Source organism: Drosophila gunungcola (genome assembly GCF_025200985.1).
Source record: "Drosophila gunungcola strain Sukarami chromosome 3L unlocalized genomic scaffold, Dgunungcola_SK_2 000009F, whole genome shotgun sequence".
NCBI classification, from domain to species: domain Eukaryota; kingdom Metazoa; phylum Arthropoda; class Insecta; order Diptera; family Drosophilidae; genus Drosophila; species Drosophila gunungcola.
Genome location: NW_026453181.1, coordinates 262,900 through 281,453, shown reverse-complemented (window position 1 = coordinate 281,453; position 18,554 = coordinate 262,900). Strand labels below are relative to the sequence as shown.

Genomic DNA, 18,554 nt, shown 5'->3' with positions numbered 1-18,554 from the left:
GCACACAGCGACACTGAAAAGTGAGCATTTGACAATGCAGCCCGTTCTCGCACATCGATGCAGTGCTGTGGCTGTAGATGTAACTGTGTACCCATGGGAATCGCCAATTTATTTGTCACTCTCACTCGACCCTGGGGCATTTCCCTGTTCCCAGTCCTCAGTCCCATCCAACCATCCACGCAGTCTATCGGTCCATCAGTCTCCCAGTCCATTAGTCCAGAGTTGGCATCCTTTGTTGACTTCATTCAGTTTTGCGGTACATTTGATTTGTATTTCGCTCTGCTTCCCTCGCTTTGTTTCTTCATTGGCATTTTGTGCTTTCCTGATTTCCCCAGCAGACATCGAGAGCCAAAATCGAATCCGATTCCCTTTGTTTTCCCCCTTCGAATTGTCGTCATTATAATGTTATTGGTATGTGTGAAGGACATGCTGGAGGGGGCGAAGAAACCGGGTTAAGCATTACGTCAATTGGTCAGTCTGGAGGATGACTGCTGATGACTGCGAAAATCAGGGGATGCTAATGCGTGAAAGAGAAATCGGTTATCTGCTCATCGCCGGGACTGCACACTTCAGCCTTAATTTCCACACAAGTCGCACGCAAAGACAATCGAAAGTGTCGCCCGAGAACTCTATTAAAAATCTTTTAGAGCTCTTAAGTATGAAGCAGATGATGAAGAGGAGCCTGCAGGAAGGCGACTGGAGAGGCGGCAGTCGGCAGTCGGTAGACAGACAATGCCCCCTGACTGGAGAACCTTCAGCCGGGGACAGCAGGAGCAGCAAGAACTCTGCTGTGGATGAAGATATTTATTTTAGGGATAAAAGGAATTCAGTAGGGCTTAAAAGTGCGGATGAGTGCCACTTCACGAGCAGCGCAAGGAGCAGGCAGCAAGGAGCAGGCAGCAAGGAGCAGCCAAGGAGACAGGCAAGACGAAAAGGACACACACGAGCGACAATGACGAGGACCAAGATGGCACAATGGGTCCGGCGAGGGGAGGGGGAGGGGGGCGTGCGAAAAGTGCTCAAGAAAACACCGAAGAGTTGAAAATGACGTTAAAGTAAACAAGATGAAAATTAAAAGCGTCGAGGACAACAGAGAGAAAAGCCGGAAAACAAAAGCGGGACACGGCGGCTGAGGCTCGCGGCCTGGTGTCGGGATTTGATTTAAAAATGGAGTGGCATTTAAATAAAAATCTTGTTGCATATTTACGGGCGCACAACCAATGGCTGGTGGAGATGGGGATGGGGATGGGGATGGGGAGACGAAAGGGAGACGGCCGAAAGCAATTTGAGTGCAGCTTAATTGTCACTACCAACGGCTGGGCGGACGGCACTGTCGGCTTTTGACCCTTTCTACCATTTTGCAGTGCTCGCTTTGCCCGGCTTTTGTGTGCTCTCTTTGAATAATTTAAAACTGCCAAAAAGTATGCAAATGTCATCCCGTTTTCGGCCTGCTGCAGTTGACCTGCTCAACAAAGTCCATCAGGCTCACAATCCGAAAGGATGGTCCTTCAATGTCCTTTTAAGCTTCCAAAAGGGGCAAGTTGCGATCTCAGAGAGAGGCGATTTTCTTAGGCATCCGCCGTTTTACTTGAACTGCTTGGGGCTGCAATCTGGACATGGAATCAGACTACGCCCAGATCCGGCCTCTCAAGCACAAAAATTTCACATCAGCATTTTCCAGTAATGCCCTACATGCAACATGCCAAACTGGGATATTATTATAATTTCTGCCATTTTTTCAGGCTCTCCTCAGGTCGAGCGGCCTTCAATCAGACTCGAAAAACGAAGCCCCGTTTCGTCATATTTGAATTTGAATGCAAATTTATGCAAAACGTGTCAATGTGCTAACTACAAAAACAAACGTGTGACTAAAGCTGAAAAAGTGCAAGAAAACCATCGCAGTATAATCCAAATCCACATCAGGGCCTGACTGACTGACTGACTGACTGACTGGGTGACTGACTGACTGGGTGACTGACTGACTGAGTGACTGACGTTCGTGGCAAGTCAACAAGGAACGAAGCGACATGGCAGTGGGTCCTTGGCCCGCCGCCTTCAGCTCGTCCTGATTGACGTGACCACCGCTCGCTGCGCTCTCTAATCCGTTAATAGAAACATTAACGAGGCATTTTCCGAAAATTATTTCGGGCACGCGATACGGCCGCCTTCCATTTCAGCTCATCCAGCTTTGAGTTCGGGGGAACTCAAGTCGGGCCGCTCTTCAGGACGTCAGTCAAGTTCAAAGTGCAGTGCTGGCGCACAGTGCCTGCTGCCAGTTTGCCAACGCTCAGGTCGCTCGCTTCGCCTTAATTTCCCGTCGATCGTTAACCCTTCGTGTGCGCTTGGGGGTTGGCAGGGGCAGGGGTCTGGGTGCGCCTGCTACTTCACAACTGTGGCAATCAGTGCACGTCATGGACTGGTGGTTGCTTCCAGTTCAAGCAGCCCGAAATAATTGCATTGTAATGGGCAAAGTGTCTGCCACCCAGCAGCCGCCCCCCCGCCCCCCCTCTCCTCCGCCACCCCTGCACTGCCCAGAACTGTTTGCATGTCGGGCTGTTGTAATTTTTGCACGTTCATCTGCGCCAGTGTGTTGTGTTTGCTGGATGTGCGCACACTTGCTGGCAGCCACTGTGTCCGAGGGGAGAGTGTGTCTATGTGTCGGTAATTTCCAATCTCACTTTGCAATCGTTTTACAACATTTTGCTTTTATTTTATGCCAAAAGCGCTGCTAGCAAGTTTTTGATAGCCCCCCTGGTTCTTTTATGGCCCTTCTCGCCCCGCGTCCCCTTTCGCATTTTATTGCAGTTTGCTATTTATGTGTCTGCTGCAATTATTACGGAAACTAGTTGAGTGCCACAGTGGGACCATTCGCCCTGGAATCTCCGCAGCTGAGTGTCTGTCTGCCCGAGAGCACGACTCTATCCACTGTGCCTCGGCCATAAGAACGCAACTTACTGCTAATTAGTTTTAGATCGATGACCATCGACGTGCGGAATTTGAAGAGCCACGTTCGTGACCAAGGGCGAAAAGTGGAGCCCCAAAAACCGGACTGGGAATGAGAGTTCTAGGGGGTTTCCCCGTTTCCAGTCTGTAACGATAACCGAAAAGCCTCTAGACATTGATAAAAACAGTCTACAATGGAAACATTAAAAGCATAAGAACCATTTTGTGTTTAATGTTAGTACCGAAAAAGATAATTGTTATATGTGCAGTGCACCGGCAAAAAAAATTAAATTAATTAATTAATTGTATTAAAAATAAATACAAAAAAATATAACTTTTCTGTTTTAATATTTATTTTTTAGTTCAATATTTCAGAATTACGGTTTAAATTTCATCAAAGTCGGACAACTATTCATATAGCTCCTATAAAAATCAATAAAATTATAAAAAATACAATTTTTTAATTTGACAGTTCAGAACTACGCTTTTAATTTTACTTAAATCGGACAACTTATTATATACCTGCTATAGGAACTATTGAATAATTAAGCTGCAAATCATCATAAATAAAATCATAACTTAATTATTTTCAAGAATATTTAGTTTTTGCAATAGCTGCAAGGGTATATGAACTTCGGCTTGCTAGTGTCTGCTTCCTTTCTTGTTTAAATTAATGTGGAAAATATAAGATTTAAAATAGTTTCTATTTGATTTGAATGCATTTTATTTAATTTAAATATGATTTAAATTTAAATTCCAAATTTAGTCAAATGAAACATTAAACATTAGTAAAAAAAAAAAACAGCAAATTATTTAAGATCAGTACAAAATATTTGGCTTCCCTACGTTTTATTTACCACTTCTCTTTAAAATGATTTGATTACAAGGCATACATATGACAACCGCATAATTTAAACACAAATTCAAAAGTACATAGGATGAATGAATCAAAACTTGGCAGAACACCGACGAATAACCAATTTCAGGATCTCAGCAGGCTTTGAGCCTCTTTTATGGTCGTGTCGTGGCATTTGGACTTGCCTTTTGTTCGCTGCGTCGCACCACTTAAATGTAATAAAATAAAGTGTTGGGGATTTTCGGTTTCCGCTTGGATTCCCTGATTGCAGGAGGAGACAGGTATCCAGTTCCCTGCTCAAAAAGGGCGGCGCTGCGCCCGCAGGCTCGTCAATGGTGCGAAGTATGCAAAAAAGGAAGCCAAAGCGAAAGCCGAGCTAGCGAAAATCGATTGAACAAAAAAATGTTTGCCAGAATCAGAATTGCTTTGCGTGTGGCTCCTGGCTCCTAGAACGCCGTGGACTGGGGACCAACTGCACGGGCCTGCAATCACATCTGGTGCGAGCTCTCGCATACATCGTGTACACACTGTACACTGTACAGTATCTGCTCGTCCATTCCCCCGGGCGAGTCCTGCTCACTTGTGTTTTATAGATTTGCTTTTATTGTGCGGTATTTATTGCGGCATTCGCCGGCAGACTTTTTCTGCGCGCATTTCTTGCTGCCCGAAATCGCGGCAGACTTGGCTGTTCGCTGATGGTGAATTATTTTTGGGCCAAGGGTCTGGGCCATAAGCCGCTTAAATTGGTTGGCCTTTTTCTGGCCCAGTTTTTCTGTTTCTGTTTCTGTTTCTGCCTCGTTTTCGTTTTTGTGCCGAGTTTTGGATTTCGTCGGCTGTAAAAATTTGGCCCGTTCTGGTTATAAAAATTGTTAATTAAGTTAAGTTTGAAATGTTGTTTTACGGCTCTGTTGCGCCCCTTTTTATGGGTGTGACTTGTTCGGTAGCGAAGGCAATGAAACGGGTGTGCGGTTTTATTTAATCCTCCGACGGATTTGCTTTTAGCACCCCTGCCTCTAAGCGCTGCCAATCGAAATTGGGTTATTTGCCGATCGCCATTCGGTCGACTAAGTGCGGACGAAAGTTAACCGCATAGAGCCCCTTCTTGAGCCGCAAAGAAGAAACCCGTGTTGGTTTTGGCAACACCATTAGGGACTTCCCCGCCCGCAGTTCGCGCTTTGAGCACTTGCCGTGTGTGTTTACCTCAGCTCGTTTCCATGGCCCGCCGTGCATTGTTTGCCTGTTTATCCCGCCCGTCGCAGGCGCAAATCCTGCAAATGGCGCATTGTGTTGCTTATCTGGCGGAGAGAAGCGAGGAGGGCGGAGAAAGCGAAGAAAGCGGAGAGAGCGTAGAAAGCAAGGAACGCACCGCGGAAAAGTGCTTACATTTGCGCAAATGCAGCACAACAAACACAAGCAAACAAGGACAAACACTGGGAGCTGAGGAAGACGTTGGCTCTGTTATTTAAATAAATCGTTGCATACTTTGTGGCATGCCCTGTGTGGGAGAAGGGTCGGTGGTGGATGGAGTGGAGGGGAGTGGAGCGGAGTGGAGTGGCTACAGAGTAAAACTTTAAATCTCATTTGAATTATTGTGGCGGAAAAAAACCGCTCGACAGTTGCGATGTTCGCTCTTTGTCTGCATTCTGTTGCATACTTTATGGCGTTTTAAGTGCTGCGACGATTTCGCAAATGCTGCAGAATGTGTAGTTGTGCCACCGCCTGTCGCTTGCTGCCTGTCAGGCGTCCGTAATGCGCCCTGCTAAATGAAACTATGCAGCACTCCGCCCTGCTTTCTGCCCCTGACCCAATTTGGCCCGGCAGAAAGCGAGCGCGTAATTAAACAAGCGGCTGGCATCGGGCCACAGGGAGATCGTTTCGAACATGAGAGGCATTCTTTTGCACCGGCTGAGCGGTAAGCCGAGCAGCGAAACACGCTAATTTTCACCTGGGAGTGATGCATCATGATGGTCGGAATTTCGAGGAGCGCCATTGAAACCGAACCCCCTGTGCGGATGGTCAATCGAAGTGGAAATTATTAAAAATATGTCAAGTGGCCAGAGAGCGAAAGTTTATTTAGAGTTCCCTCTGTAATTTAGCGTTCCGGAGTCACTTGACTTCCCTGCCAGATTCGCCCTCGCTTTGTGGAGTGTGGTCGACCATAAATTATAAAAAGCCGGTTGACTTCCATTGATTTCCACACGCCATTAGCTGCTCGAGCTATTTCGAGCTGTTTCGCAGCGCACCTCAAAGCGGTCTCGGGCAACTAACCGACAACTTTAAGCTGCCAGCAACCACAGCCACAGCTTTTCCCGCCCCTCGACGAACGCAGGTCGGAGTCGGGATGCCACTTGATCATTAACAGTGAACCGCGGTGGGCGGAGAGCAAGGATGCTCGACTCGGGACCTGCACTATTTAACAGCTTCGAGCAACAGCAAACGTAAATCAAATGCCACATTTTGCACTGGCAGCCACGCGGCTCCTTCTCCACTCCTTCCAATGCTATCGTATTTGTAATTTTAAACAACTTGAAACATGTATGGGTCGCCCATAGGGTTGGTATAACATCGATAGTGTGCTATCGATGGTGCTTACTATCGATACTATTGATAGTAACAAAAATTGTTCAATCTCAGACAAGAAGAACGAATTATCAATAATAGCAAATCCGAATTCCTAATTTATTCTAATCGACGTTTATTACGAAGCAAATGAACGAATTTATATTAACAATATACTCAAAATATTCTTCAAACTTACTATAATACAAAGTTTTTGTTGTAGAGCAATAGTATCGATGGTTGGCTCAAACCATCGATGTTTTCTAAATTCTTCTACCATCGATAGTATCAAAAATATTTCCGATTGTTTTTTTATCCCAAGTCGCCAGACATTCTACACCAAACAATTAAAAAACAAATTAACACGATATTACAAAATTGTATTATCCTTTCGGTTTCAATTTGGTTTTCTAACAGATAAAGGGCGATTTTTAAATTGGGTATAGGTTAGCAAAAGGTTAAAATTTGGAATTCGATTTTCTTAAACGTTGTTTGTTGAATCAGAGTGATAGGAAAGGGTAGCATGGCTCCTTCTTAAATTTAACTCTTTCCCAGCAACTAAAAACAATTTGTAACACTAAGAATTTGTATTTTAAGTAATTCAGTCTCCATGTAAAGGACAATACGTGTTGCATTCCTCTGGATCGTGTCACGCCCACATCACTGACTGTTGAACAACGGGGACAGAGAGTCCTTCTTGGCATGCCAGTGCAGTACAGCTGGCAGCTATTGGCTTCAGAGTGGGAAGGGGCTGCTGGAGGTGGCTGCCAACTGTTGGCTGGTGCTGCTGCACAAGCTCACACAATTTTGATTTATTATTTTGATTCCCGTTACTTTACTACCTGCCAGGATGCAGCCGGGAACTGGCAGGACGCCTCCTCGCAGCCACATCATTGTATCCAGAGCACGGTCGTCGTCGAAGCTTTCCTTTATTTTTATTCACACGGTTTCTGGTTTTATTGCTCCAATTACTTCATGTACTACTCGTTCTTCCGCCTTCCCTCTACCTTGACTATGTATCAATGGGTAGCACTGGAGAAGGTTTAATACTTTTTCCACTGCTTTCTTTTTACTGTTTTAATTTATCGTACTTTCAGACCATGCGAAGATTTCGGTTGGGGAACAGAGTGCAATAGGAAGTTTTCGAGCTATTCATTCAGCAACATCAGTGCGGCGGATATATGGCATCACCTTTCGTAGGGCTTAAAAATAGGGTTAAGTCCATTTAAGAGTTGGCATTTTTTACCTCTTGCATTCATGTCACCATCCAACCATCCAACCATCCAACCAGCCAGCACCAACTTGATACCAATTAAGCACTCACAATCATATGCTGAAAGGTTGGAGCCCTCCATTCCACCAGTTCTCCTCGCCCTCTGGCAGCCCTCGTCGCAAAGCTATTTGGTGCTGGGTTTTTCGCGACCCGCTCGACACCTGTTCCTGTTTTGGCCCCCCGCCCGCCGAGATGGAGTATGCAAAACGCTTAACTGCACATAAAATATACAAAACTAACTTAGTTCGCGCATATCGCAGGGCATAACTCATGGACACCCGGCTCCCCACCTTGTGGCCCCACCACCGGCACTCCGCGTGTGCCACTTGCCATTGGTAACTGGCTGCACAAAAACAAAACTAGTGACAATAAAAGAGCGCACAACCAATTCCTAACGAGCTTCGCTGGAGCTGTTTTGCCAGTGATTGCCGTAAAATGGTGGGGCTGCCCCCAGCAGAGCAGAGCATTGGCTTCTCGTTGGGGTCACCCAGGGGCAGGGCTTGAAGAAGGATCTTTAGCTCGAATGAAGATTGAATAATTCTACCCTAACCGAGATCCGACTCGGATTTGATCTCCGCCAGCGTCGGCGTGGACACAGCTTAGAAGCCCCAAGCATTACCATATCAAAGATGTGTATTTTTAAATCCCCACTCGCATCGCACTCCGCTAATGGCAACTGCTGAGTGGATGCAACAAAGCGAGTGCACTCTGCGGGGCGCGCAGTGGGGCAAAGAGTAGGTGCAGCTGCGGCGGGTTGTGTATAAATTCATAAAGAGGGACACGGCAACGGGCGTCGAGGATGGCGACTGCGGCAACATGTTGTAATTGCGTATTTTATAGATATGCGCAATCCTTTCGCGGGGAGGAAAGGAGTGGGCGGTTGGTGGTGGTTGTATCTGCCATTCGCTCTGTACGCTTTTGTTTGGTGCGGAAATGGCAGCCGGTGTGCAGCGAAATATGGCAGCAAGAGCAACAACATCACGCATACGCCATGTTGCACCATTTGAAGTTGTTGGCGTATACGTAATTTTTATTTTACAAGCAAACAAAAACGAAAAAAGGGAAACAGAAAACAGAAAACATTCAGCGCTGAAAAATGCATTCAGAGCCGCGGCAATAACAAAAATGGCACACAGAGCACAGAGAAATTTTAATTGCTCAAAAAGCGTCGTCAGGGGACGGGGCAAAACACATATGCACATATGAGCTGGTGGAAAGCGGGGTTCGCCAAACTAAATTTGGGTCCGTTATGAGGGACGTTCCTTTTTATGACTTTTAATTCAATCAAAGTTAAATGGAATTACAAAGGGAAAACATCAATTATAATTTTTTGTATGCTCTTTGGTCACACAGATTAAGGTTTGGAGCGCAAAGTTAGTTAGATTGAAATCTAACATATACTTGTCACACACAAATTGTATGAAAATAGAGCCTTTTGTGCATAAACACTTTCAGCATAGTGATTTTGCTATCACTCTCCTCGTTCATTCCATCAGTATGTTTTCGGCGTGACCCTGTTTGGTCACATACGTGCACACATTTGCATATCATAATTTTTTAAGCACCATGTATTTGTATACAGGTGAAAGTGAAAGGCTGCTCCAAAAGAAATAAAAAGAAATTCCAAAAAAGTCGTACGCAAATGCGCACTTTGCACGCCCTTCCCCTTTCTACATCCTGTTTGGGTGTGCTTTGTCGGGTGTGTGCATTATCAGCCATGTGTGAAAATCAGGACATGCGCGTGGGAGGAAAGGCTTTGTTCGGGCGACATTAGAAACTAATGATGATAATACAGACTCGGCACGGGAAAGCTCGGCGCTTTGCTTTCCCTTATTTTTAATGTGATATTCATCACCGGGGTATTCTAGGGCTGGCATTCAATGTGCAGCGGCATTTGACTGTGAATGTTTGGATAAGCATTTTGAATGTGTTATCCGATTTTGCCTGAAAGGATTTAAAACAGACACTCGGCGAACACATAGCTGACTTTCAAAGTAATTTCAATTGATTTTTTCATGGTTTCTGTTAATTGCGACGGCTTCACGACAATCAGTACTGCCCATTTATACAGTATTTTAGAGTAGAGATACTCTTCAAGGGTGCGTATAGTACCGATCTGTTATTCAAGTACTGACCTTCGTCAATGCAAAACGGGTATGATTTTCTGATGGTGTGTTTCAACGACACTCCAGTGAAAAATCGCAATAGTTCGATGAATTTAACATCTCGACGGACAGGCAGTTAGAGTTCGGACTGGAACTGGACTCTTCTGCGGTACAGGCCATCTTCTGGTGCTTTGGTTTCCGGCCTGGTGTGGGTCTTGCTTCAAAAGTAATACTGCTGTCACCTGATAAATTCGAAATTTAAGTCGACTCTAAGTCTGTGCAAAATGCGTTTCTGCTCCATGTTCGTGCTGCTCTACATAGTGCGCAAGCTGGAAAAAGCCAAGGAAGGATGCCAGCTCGAAGGAAGGCTGGCGGTGGAAGGATCCTCAACTCGAGTGCCACAGACCACTTTGGCGCAGGGGCGCCAGAATGTAGGGCTTTTCCGCACGCTGCTCAAAATTGTTCTCAAGTGATTTTGCTAGGTTCCTCTGTCAGTCAATAAAGTATACGAATTTCTCACTGCGTGTACGATTCCAGCCCCAGACCTCTTTAACACTGTGTAGTTAATGACTTAGCTTAAAGTCTTGGCCGACCCACTTGCCACAAGCTTTGAGTGGTGGTGCGACCACCACAGGCCAATATGGCGGCAGTCCATATAAGCACATAAATTACGCCAACGCCAATGACAATGACAATGACGACAATGAAATGTGATGCCCCCAGTCCCGCTACCTTCCCGGTTCCCGATTCCCGATTCCCGATTCCCGCCGTTTGTGTGCGTTGTGTGTGGCAATGGCAGTTAGCTGGCCTGTGTGTGTGTGCGGCTGTCCATGCCTGCATTTGGCTGCCATTGTTGGGATGTCTAAAATTTCATGCCACAACAGCGGCAGCGGCAGCGACAACGACAACGACAGCCAGCTGGCCAACTACAATGGCCTCTGCTGAACTGCTAGTTTGAGTTGGCCGCCCATTTTGTTTATCCGAGTAAAGTAAGCAGCTTCGAGATAATGCATGCAATCATAGGGCAAGCGGACCCGCAGATAAGAGTGGGTTAAGAGTGGGTTAAGAGAGGGGTAAGAGAGGGGGAGCGGTGGATTAGGTGACAACTCAGAGGTGACTGACCCGGCATGATAATAGACCACTAACTATCCGGAACCATTTTATTGACATAGTAAAATAGCAAAATATCGCGTTAGCAGAAAGTGGATCGTGGGCACAAGAAAGTGGAAGAAAGGCGGGCGTTTTGCGGGTGGACCCGCCTCACTGGTCTTCTTGATGTTCTCCTTCATGTAGGCAATGGCCACCGAGATGGGCGGCGAGTCGTCCGGACAGGGGCTAGCGGCACACGCGTCGTACAGGTCCGTGGTGTAGTGGAACGGGAAGTTGATGCACTGCAGCTGGGCGGCCTCCGTGTTCGGCTCGACGAAATTGCGGCCGTCGCAGTAGAACTGGCCCTCGCTCATGACCACTGTGTAGCAGCTGAAGAGCGGCGAGTCGTAGAAGGAGATGAGCAGGTAGGCCGGATCGATGGTGTCGGACCGCCTCCAGATCGCGTACGGTGTGCCCAGGGCCGGCAGGCGGTCCTTGTGCTGCAGTCGCATGTCTTCAACGTAGCTGCCGTGGCAGACGTACTGCAGGATGTAGCCCTCGATGAAGGTGCAGTTCGGGCCGGGTTCGCATAGGGTGGGAGCGGGTCCGAGGAGCAGTAGGAACAGTAGGAGGAGCACTCGCCGGAGCAGTGGGAGCGGGCAGTGGGGCTGGAGCTGGAGCTTGGTGTTGGGCGGTGACGAACTCGGCTGCCGCAGGGCATGCCGCGGAGGATGTCGAGGATTGTTCAGACTTCGTGCGCTTGAGAGGCGCACTGGCATTGCTTATAGACAAACGACTCTTTGATCATTTTCGAAAAATTTGATGGGAATTTCCAGGAGAATTAAAACGGCAAATAGTCCGGCCTGACAGGAGTTTCTCTCGTTTCTTGCGTTTCATAGCTTACCACCGGCTGCTCCACAGACCCAGGAGGTCCACGATCCCTGGGCGACTTCGGGCTGCCCGGGATGGGATTTGGCGGTCCGGAACCAGCCTCGCATAGTGGATGGCCACGCGACTGGGCTCCGGATTGGGCGACAGGCCGCAGTGCTTCATCAGCGCCCGCACGTAGGAGAACGAGAAGTCGAAACAGTGGATGGCCTCGGGTCGGATGTGGATGCCGTGCTCCTCGGAGTCCGAGCAGTGCAGGCAGTTGAGGCTCAGGGTAACGTTGGTGCAGGGCGAGATGGGCGACTCGTAGAAGGAGGCCAGCAGCTGGAGGCTCGGCTGCCGCCGCCACCAAAGCCAGTAGGGCGCGTCGGCCTTGACCCAAATGTCTTGGTAGTTCAGCTTCAGATCGGAGCTGTAGTGGGACTCACAGGCCAGCGTGAAGGGATGATCGTCTTCCAGCATGAAGTCGCAGGTGTCGAAGGAGCCCTCGGAGGAGGCGAAGAAGTACGCGAGTGGCAGTAGCCACATACGAGTACTCCAGGTCATGGTATAAACAGGGAATGGAACTGACTGGTAAGTCATGGCTACTATTACAGCTAAAAGGCTTTCGAAATAAAGGACAGACCATTTAAACTTATAATTTGGTTGTTTAATCACTCCGAAAAGAGGAACACATTGGCTGGTACAAAATCAATGAATGATCACAGCGAACACGACGAACAGCAGGGCTCCAACCGGACCTGATGCACTTGCACCACCAGCCGTCACCACGGGTTTTTTGAACGAAAGGGAGCCATAGTGGAGGATCGGCTTCTTGGCCACATCACCTCCATCAGTGGCGATGCCGTAGCCAAGGCAATGCCTTTTCAGCTCTTTCGGATAGCGCAGACTGAAGGAAAAGCAATGAATGGTAGACGGAATGATGAACAGAGGGACGTTGCTTAGGTTCCCATAGTTCACCAGGAAGAAGTGCTTATCCCAGCCTCCCACTGATCCTTGCAGCGAGATGGAATCGTAGTTCGTCAACTGCGTGGTGTAGAACGAGATCAGGAGAATCGCGTCGCCGTCCTCCTTCTCCTCGCCCTCCCACACGCTGAAGGTTGTGTCGGGAGGAGCCCGGTTGTCGTGGAACAGGGAGTACATGTCCGTGGTGACAGTACTCTTGCAGACGAACTTCAGAAGTTCATTGTTGGCAAAGGTGCAATTTCCCGAGCTGTGAAGAGCACGAGTTCGGACTAAGGGCCCCAGTAGGATTATTCCAACAAAAGTCAAATGTTGGTGCATATTAATCGATAACAATTTGAAATCCAAACACAGCTGACGTGATCAACAAGGCTATAGGATAAGACAAAGCTGATATTTAATTGTTGAATTTGTTACCAATCGAGGACAACATTTATATTGGTCAAACATTTCATTTTAATTAAATTTCATACAACTGGGCAAATCAATATTCAACAAATAGTCACTCTAAAAGAGAAAAAGTTTTCAGTTTTACTTACATTTTTTTTCGTTTTAAAGTAACTGTCATGTCAAGGATTCTAGAGAAGGAACAACTTTGACAAAAAGTTTAGTTTCAAAACAACTTTTGCTAGCCAATGATGGTAAACTTGCTTCAACTCAATCAAAGTAATTAAACATTATCGCAGGGTTTCCAATATATTTAATTTTCACCCACATACCAACTTTTCGCAAACATAAAATACCTTATGTATGTACACAGTGATCCGCTTTGAAATCCCATTTAAAGTCGGATGGGGGTGAAAGTTTGCCAATCATTTTAAAACTATGCAATACAAGTTTAGTTTATTTCTACTCCAAGGCTCTATTTGGAAAGGTATTAATAATACTGACATGAACATAAAACGAATATAGTTTAACGTTACTCGTAGAGTAAGAGGGTATATTTTATTCGTTGAATAGTATGTAACAAGTAGAAAAAACCATTTCTATGTCTGTTTGTCTGTCTGTCTTTCCGCCTGTATGAACATTGATAATTTGGAGACATGGTAGGATTCAGTTATAAAGCTGCATATATAAGCTCGGTCAATATTAATCGACTTCTAGAAATATTTTGAAAATTTTTGCAATTTTGCATTAATGTAAATTTTCCGACGAGTGGTGCCACCTTAAACCCGATTATTCTCAGGGGCCATATTTATTATTTGATATTGGTAAGGTTTTGTATATTCCACCTGGAATAACAAATTCTTGAATGTCGGTTAATTCTTAAAAATTGGAAGAGGGTCAAAGCCCAAACCTCTTCTCTATTTATATACCGCGTTGTCCTACTCCTGTTATTTAATCTGTTACTCGATTTCACTGCATCAACTACGTGCCACAGGAGATGCTCGATCGGATGAGACTAGCAAAAGTAAAGAAATAAAATTCCACAAATTGATTTACATATCAGTACTCGTGTTTGCAGCCATTGAAAGGGCTGCAGCAATAAAATGAGTGAGGCAAGAAGAGGTGGCAGGAGGCAGTTTACTTTCAATTTCGCCCCAATGACAATTTCTCTGATTTAACTCCATTTTATGAGAGTCGTCGGGCTGGTATTGGTCTGAGTCTGGCCCTTGGCCTTCTTTGCCTTCTTTGCCTGCCTTTATTAAATTACAATAATAAATGGGGGTGTATTTGCTCGGCGAAGCTGGCAGCACCAACAGAATGCGTCTTAGGAAACGAAGTGACAGCTCAGTGTGTAGCGCAGGTGTATTGTCTGCCCGATATAAAGCCCAAAGAAAAGAACCGAATGAAGTCGGGTGGATGCCAAAACTGCCAGTGAGTGACATTCCCGAGCAAAACCCCTTCTGGCATATATTCAAAGCTAAAATTACAATTCCATCTAACCGTTCGCCAGACTTTGCTCCTGGCGCCGCCGCTCACTGATGTCCCTGGAACACCCCCAGTCCCCAGCCCCACCACTCTTCTCCAGGATTATCCATTGAGCAGCCTTTGTGCCGGCTTCATTGTAATTTTAATACATGTCACATGATTTACAGCTGTCGATGCCTTCGGCACCTCTCGTTCCAAAGACTTCCCAGGTGGTGACAGCTTTGGCTTTGCTCCACTTTGGTCCTCCTGCCGCTGACACATTGTCAATGCATAAAAAGATCCACAATCGCAGTTTGCAAGTTGTGCTGCGCTGATGGAGCCATGTCCTTGAGTATTGCGAAATTCCTATGGATCAGAATACGCTAAGAAAGCGGCCATTTCGAAGGAACTCGATTTGGCAAACTGGTTAATTGAAATGAGGCAACGTGCAAACAAAAGCAATAGTTGACTATGACGAGGACCTCGGAAACCATATGTTTTAGTAATGGCAGCAGCTCGGGGAACAAATACCGAGAGATGACGCACTCCAGTCGCCAACCTGCAGATGACGGGCAAGTCAAAGGAGCACAACAAGTGGTGCAGGATATAATTCCATTAGTAAAATAAATAAACAAAGGACAAATGAATGATTGAGCAGGTACAGCCACAGTCCTCCCTCCTGTCACGACCAGAATTGAGCGGGCAAATCTTAGACCTAAGGCGTCGCGTGCATAAACCAAATGCAAACACCCAAACACCCCAACACACAACCAGGAACCCTGCTCCTCTCATTTCGCTGGGGTCTCCAAGGATGTCACTCGACTGCGGCCTGCTGGATACATATTACATGAGCCGCCCAAGCAGCGAGCACACACATTGACCCATTTCGATGCCACCAGACAGGTCCTCACCCCCCCACTCACAGACAAAGCAGTCAGAGCCAAGCCAGGCACCTGTGCTGAGGAGCCACAGAGTAGTTTTGCTTAATAAAGTCAAATGCCACCAAAATCAAAAGGAAAACGCCACTTACGACTAATGGCATCACGACATCGGTGGCGAGATTCCACAAGGACCTCATCCCCACACAACTGTCCACGCTGCCAGCAGCACCACAGCCACAACAACAGCATCCATGGCTCTCATGGCTCCGCCATCAACTTGGTGGATTTTTAATTGTATTAACATCGCTCAGCAGCACAGTGGGACACGTTGTTAGCTACCCTGTTATAATAAATTATAAGGTGTAATTTCTAAACGACAAACGGCGTAAGACAAATTTAAGCTCATAGTTTAAAAAAAAAACAATTTTATCATTTTTGAATCTCAATTACAAGTTTTTAAAAATTCTATTGCCACTATTTGGCCTTTTAAAATGGCTTTCCAAACTACTTAAAAAGATTCAATTAACGTAGTCAGCACCGCAAGAAAGCTATTTAATTATTTTCCATACAATTTTAAAAGATGAAATAGCTTACAAAAAAATACTCAAAACTTTCGGAAAAAATATTCGAAAAATTTAAAATTTTTTTGAAATCGTCATGGCTTTTGCGGCGGTATAAACTCTAATACTAACTGTCTAAGTACAAATTTTTTTCAAAGATTTTATTACTATTCTTAATTCCCAGGTGTACTGATTTAATCTCATTCACAGATCATGCATTGTAACAAAATACAAAAAATATCGCGTCATTACGTGGTCAAGCGCTGAATATTATATCTGATACAAATACAGTTCTGTCCGGTTCTTGATCTGCAATAGATTAAGTTAAGGGTAAAACAAAAATATTTGGGACAAGTACCGACACCGTTTTGTCCACCGTTAGTCAGCGATCTATGGGCATCACTGGGCAAAGGACTCTGCTTTGCTTGGCACTTAAGTGCGTTCCGAGGCCTCTAGATATTTGATATTGGGCTATTTGCCTTGGCATGCAGCTTAATTGCGGCCTTTAGAGGGAGGGGGATGACCTTTTGAGAAACCCCGTGGTATGAAAATAGTTTGAGGAATGAGAGCATAGATTCATTAAAAATGGACGCAAAAGTATTTCTTATTAAGCTTTTACAGCAAAACAAGAATAAATGCTATTGTCGAGTGCCCGACTATTAGATACCCGTTACTCAACCTATCAATTTCATAATAGATATGCCCCCATCTGCAAGACTGCTAAGTTTTTCCTAATAACTTCTAAGATAATAGCTCGATGTGAAATTATGTGTCTTTCGATAGATATGACCGAAACAATTATACACAGCCTAAAAAAGATATTTTATATTTGTTTCTTCTATTTCTTCTACCAAATATATACATGCAGACCACACGTATATTGTATTTGTGGTTAAGTATGTAACAGTTAGAAGGAGTATAAGAAATTAGTTTTTGATTAAGATTGCATATTCGTTATATTCACAAAAATAATTTATTTCAGTTTGTAATAATAGCTTTAATTTATCAGCGGTATTAATCTAAAAGCCATTTGTTCTCAACCGATGCTGCATTCGATGGGTTACGTAGCAATCTCTCCATGAAAATTGGCGGCAGGTACAAATTATAAGACATTGCACCATCCGATAAATCTACTTAAAGTGTTGCCTTCCCCCAGTGAGACGTTACGTATGCGGCCAAGGACCACCTTTGGAAGTGCGGGATCGGCAAAGGACCTCACGTGCTGCCACAACAAAGGAGCCAACAAAAGTCAGCCGAGCAATAGGAGTGCGGCAGCAGAGACCAACACAAACGACAGCAAATTATTCGCTGTCAGGGCAGGACAACGGAGTAGCAGTCGCAGGACTCGAGTGTGCGTGTGGGAGATTCCGCAGGACAGTGCAGGGGATTGCGTGTCTGGCAAGACGGCGACCGAAAATCAAAAGAAAATTGATATTAAGAAATTGCACGAAATGAGTAAATGAAGCGTGGACGCCTAATGGACTGACGTCTAAGCCGAACCGAATCAAGGAGGGCGTCTGATTGCCACCTTGGAAAAGATGTATTAAAAATTCCACGAAAACTAATCAATGTCAAATGTCCGTTGATTGTTCCACGCCGACGGCACAGATAGATAAAGCCAGGATCCCAGGCGATTCCACGCGTGGTTGCCTGAAGTTAGAAAATAATTTGCTTTTGTCCCGAGTAATTTATTGCCTGCCATAAATTGGCCGGGGCGTGTCACGAGGAGTGTCATCCGATGGGCGGACCTCTAAGGTTTTTACGATTTCCACAAATTATCTATCCATTTAACCCTGCTTGTATTCATGTTTAAATTAATTCACTCTCGCTCACCGCACTCTCACGTTCGGCTTAAAACTGTAGTAATTGCTTATTTTCTGCTCAATACGTCAAATTGAAATGGACGGACCAACAATGGCTGCTGGTAAGTAATAGGAATAATTCCTCCAAAACATGTTCTTAAAGGGAGCTTTGTGTAAATAGAAAATCAGTATGCACAAAGCAAAGCTAAGCTAAGAATGAGATTAACGAAGTGGACAACCACGGGTTAATGGTTTATTTTATCGGCCAGTGTGAAGCTACAATACTTCCCTGCCGTGTTAAGTTCAGCATCTATGCACTCAGAAAAATCAATTTTTAAGTGATTATGAATATAATTTAACGAATAGTACACCAATCAAAAAGTATCGCAATGAGAAAATGGTGTGCATACTAAGACCGCTCACGAGATCGGGTGGTGAAAATGACAAAAACCTATAAAATTTGCAAAGGTTACATAAGTACTTTTTTTGGTATATCTCTGTTTACTCTGTTCGTCACATATTTCGTATAACCACATTTGGTTTTAATTTTTTTAATATAGCAGTTGAAAATTCGTTTTCGAAATTTAACAGTCCAGAGCAGCTAACGCTTTCTTGGCATTAATTTTTTCCCAAAAGTATGCATCACCTATTTGGTGATGAAAATTTTATCAAAAAAAGTTTTCAGTTAAAGGAAGAAATGTTCACAAATTTTTAAGAACTAAATAGTTTTAAATAAATGAAATTGTAAACTATTATTAATTATACGAAATCAGATACTATGCAA

General features: G+C 45.1%; 3 protein-coding genes and 1 long non-coding RNA gene across 5 annotated transcripts; 1 reads left to right on the top strand and 3 right to left on the bottom strand.

Annotated features, from left to right (window-relative positions):
• Positions 1–10,890: 10,890 nt before the first annotated feature.
• On the bottom strand, positions 10,891–11,607 carry LOC128259732 (uncharacterized). The gene has a single exon (XM_052992281.1). The coding sequence runs from the start codon at positions 11,602–11,604 to the stop codon at positions 10,897–10,899; it is 708 nt and encodes a 235-aa protein (XP_052848241.1). The 5' UTR covers positions 11,605–11,607; the 3' UTR covers positions 10,891–10,896.
• A 118-nt stretch (positions 11,608–11,725) lies between these two features.
• On the bottom strand, positions 11,726–12,280 carry LOC128259740 (uncharacterized). Its single transcript, XM_052992290.1, has one exon. The coding sequence runs from the start codon at positions 12,257–12,259 to the stop codon at positions 11,726–11,728; it is 534 nt and encodes a 177-aa protein (XP_052848250.1). The 5' UTR covers positions 12,260–12,280.
• A 64-nt stretch (positions 12,281–12,344) lies between these two features.
• LOC128259734 (uncharacterized) lies at positions 12,345–13,238 on the bottom strand. Its single transcript, XM_052992283.1, has 2 exons — positions 13,216–13,238; positions 12,345–13,048 (listed from the first exon to the last, which is right to left on the bottom strand). The coding sequence occupies exon 2, from the start codon at positions 12,995–12,997 to the stop codon at positions 12,404–12,406; it is 594 nt and encodes a 197-aa protein (XP_052848243.1). The 5' UTR covers positions 12,998–13,048; positions 13,216–13,238; the 3' UTR covers positions 12,345–12,403.
• LOC128259750 (uncharacterized) lies at positions 12,882–17,751 on the top strand. 2 transcript variants are annotated; one of them, XR_008268081.1, is made up of 3 exons: positions 12,882–12,987; positions 16,978–17,063; positions 17,129–17,751. It is a non-coding gene; the product is annotated as an uncharacterized LOC128259750 (long non-coding RNA). The 2 variants fall into 2 exon arrangements; XR_008268080.1 differs by having other exon boundaries at positions 17,125–17,751.
• Positions 17,752–18,554: the final 803 nt, after the last annotated feature.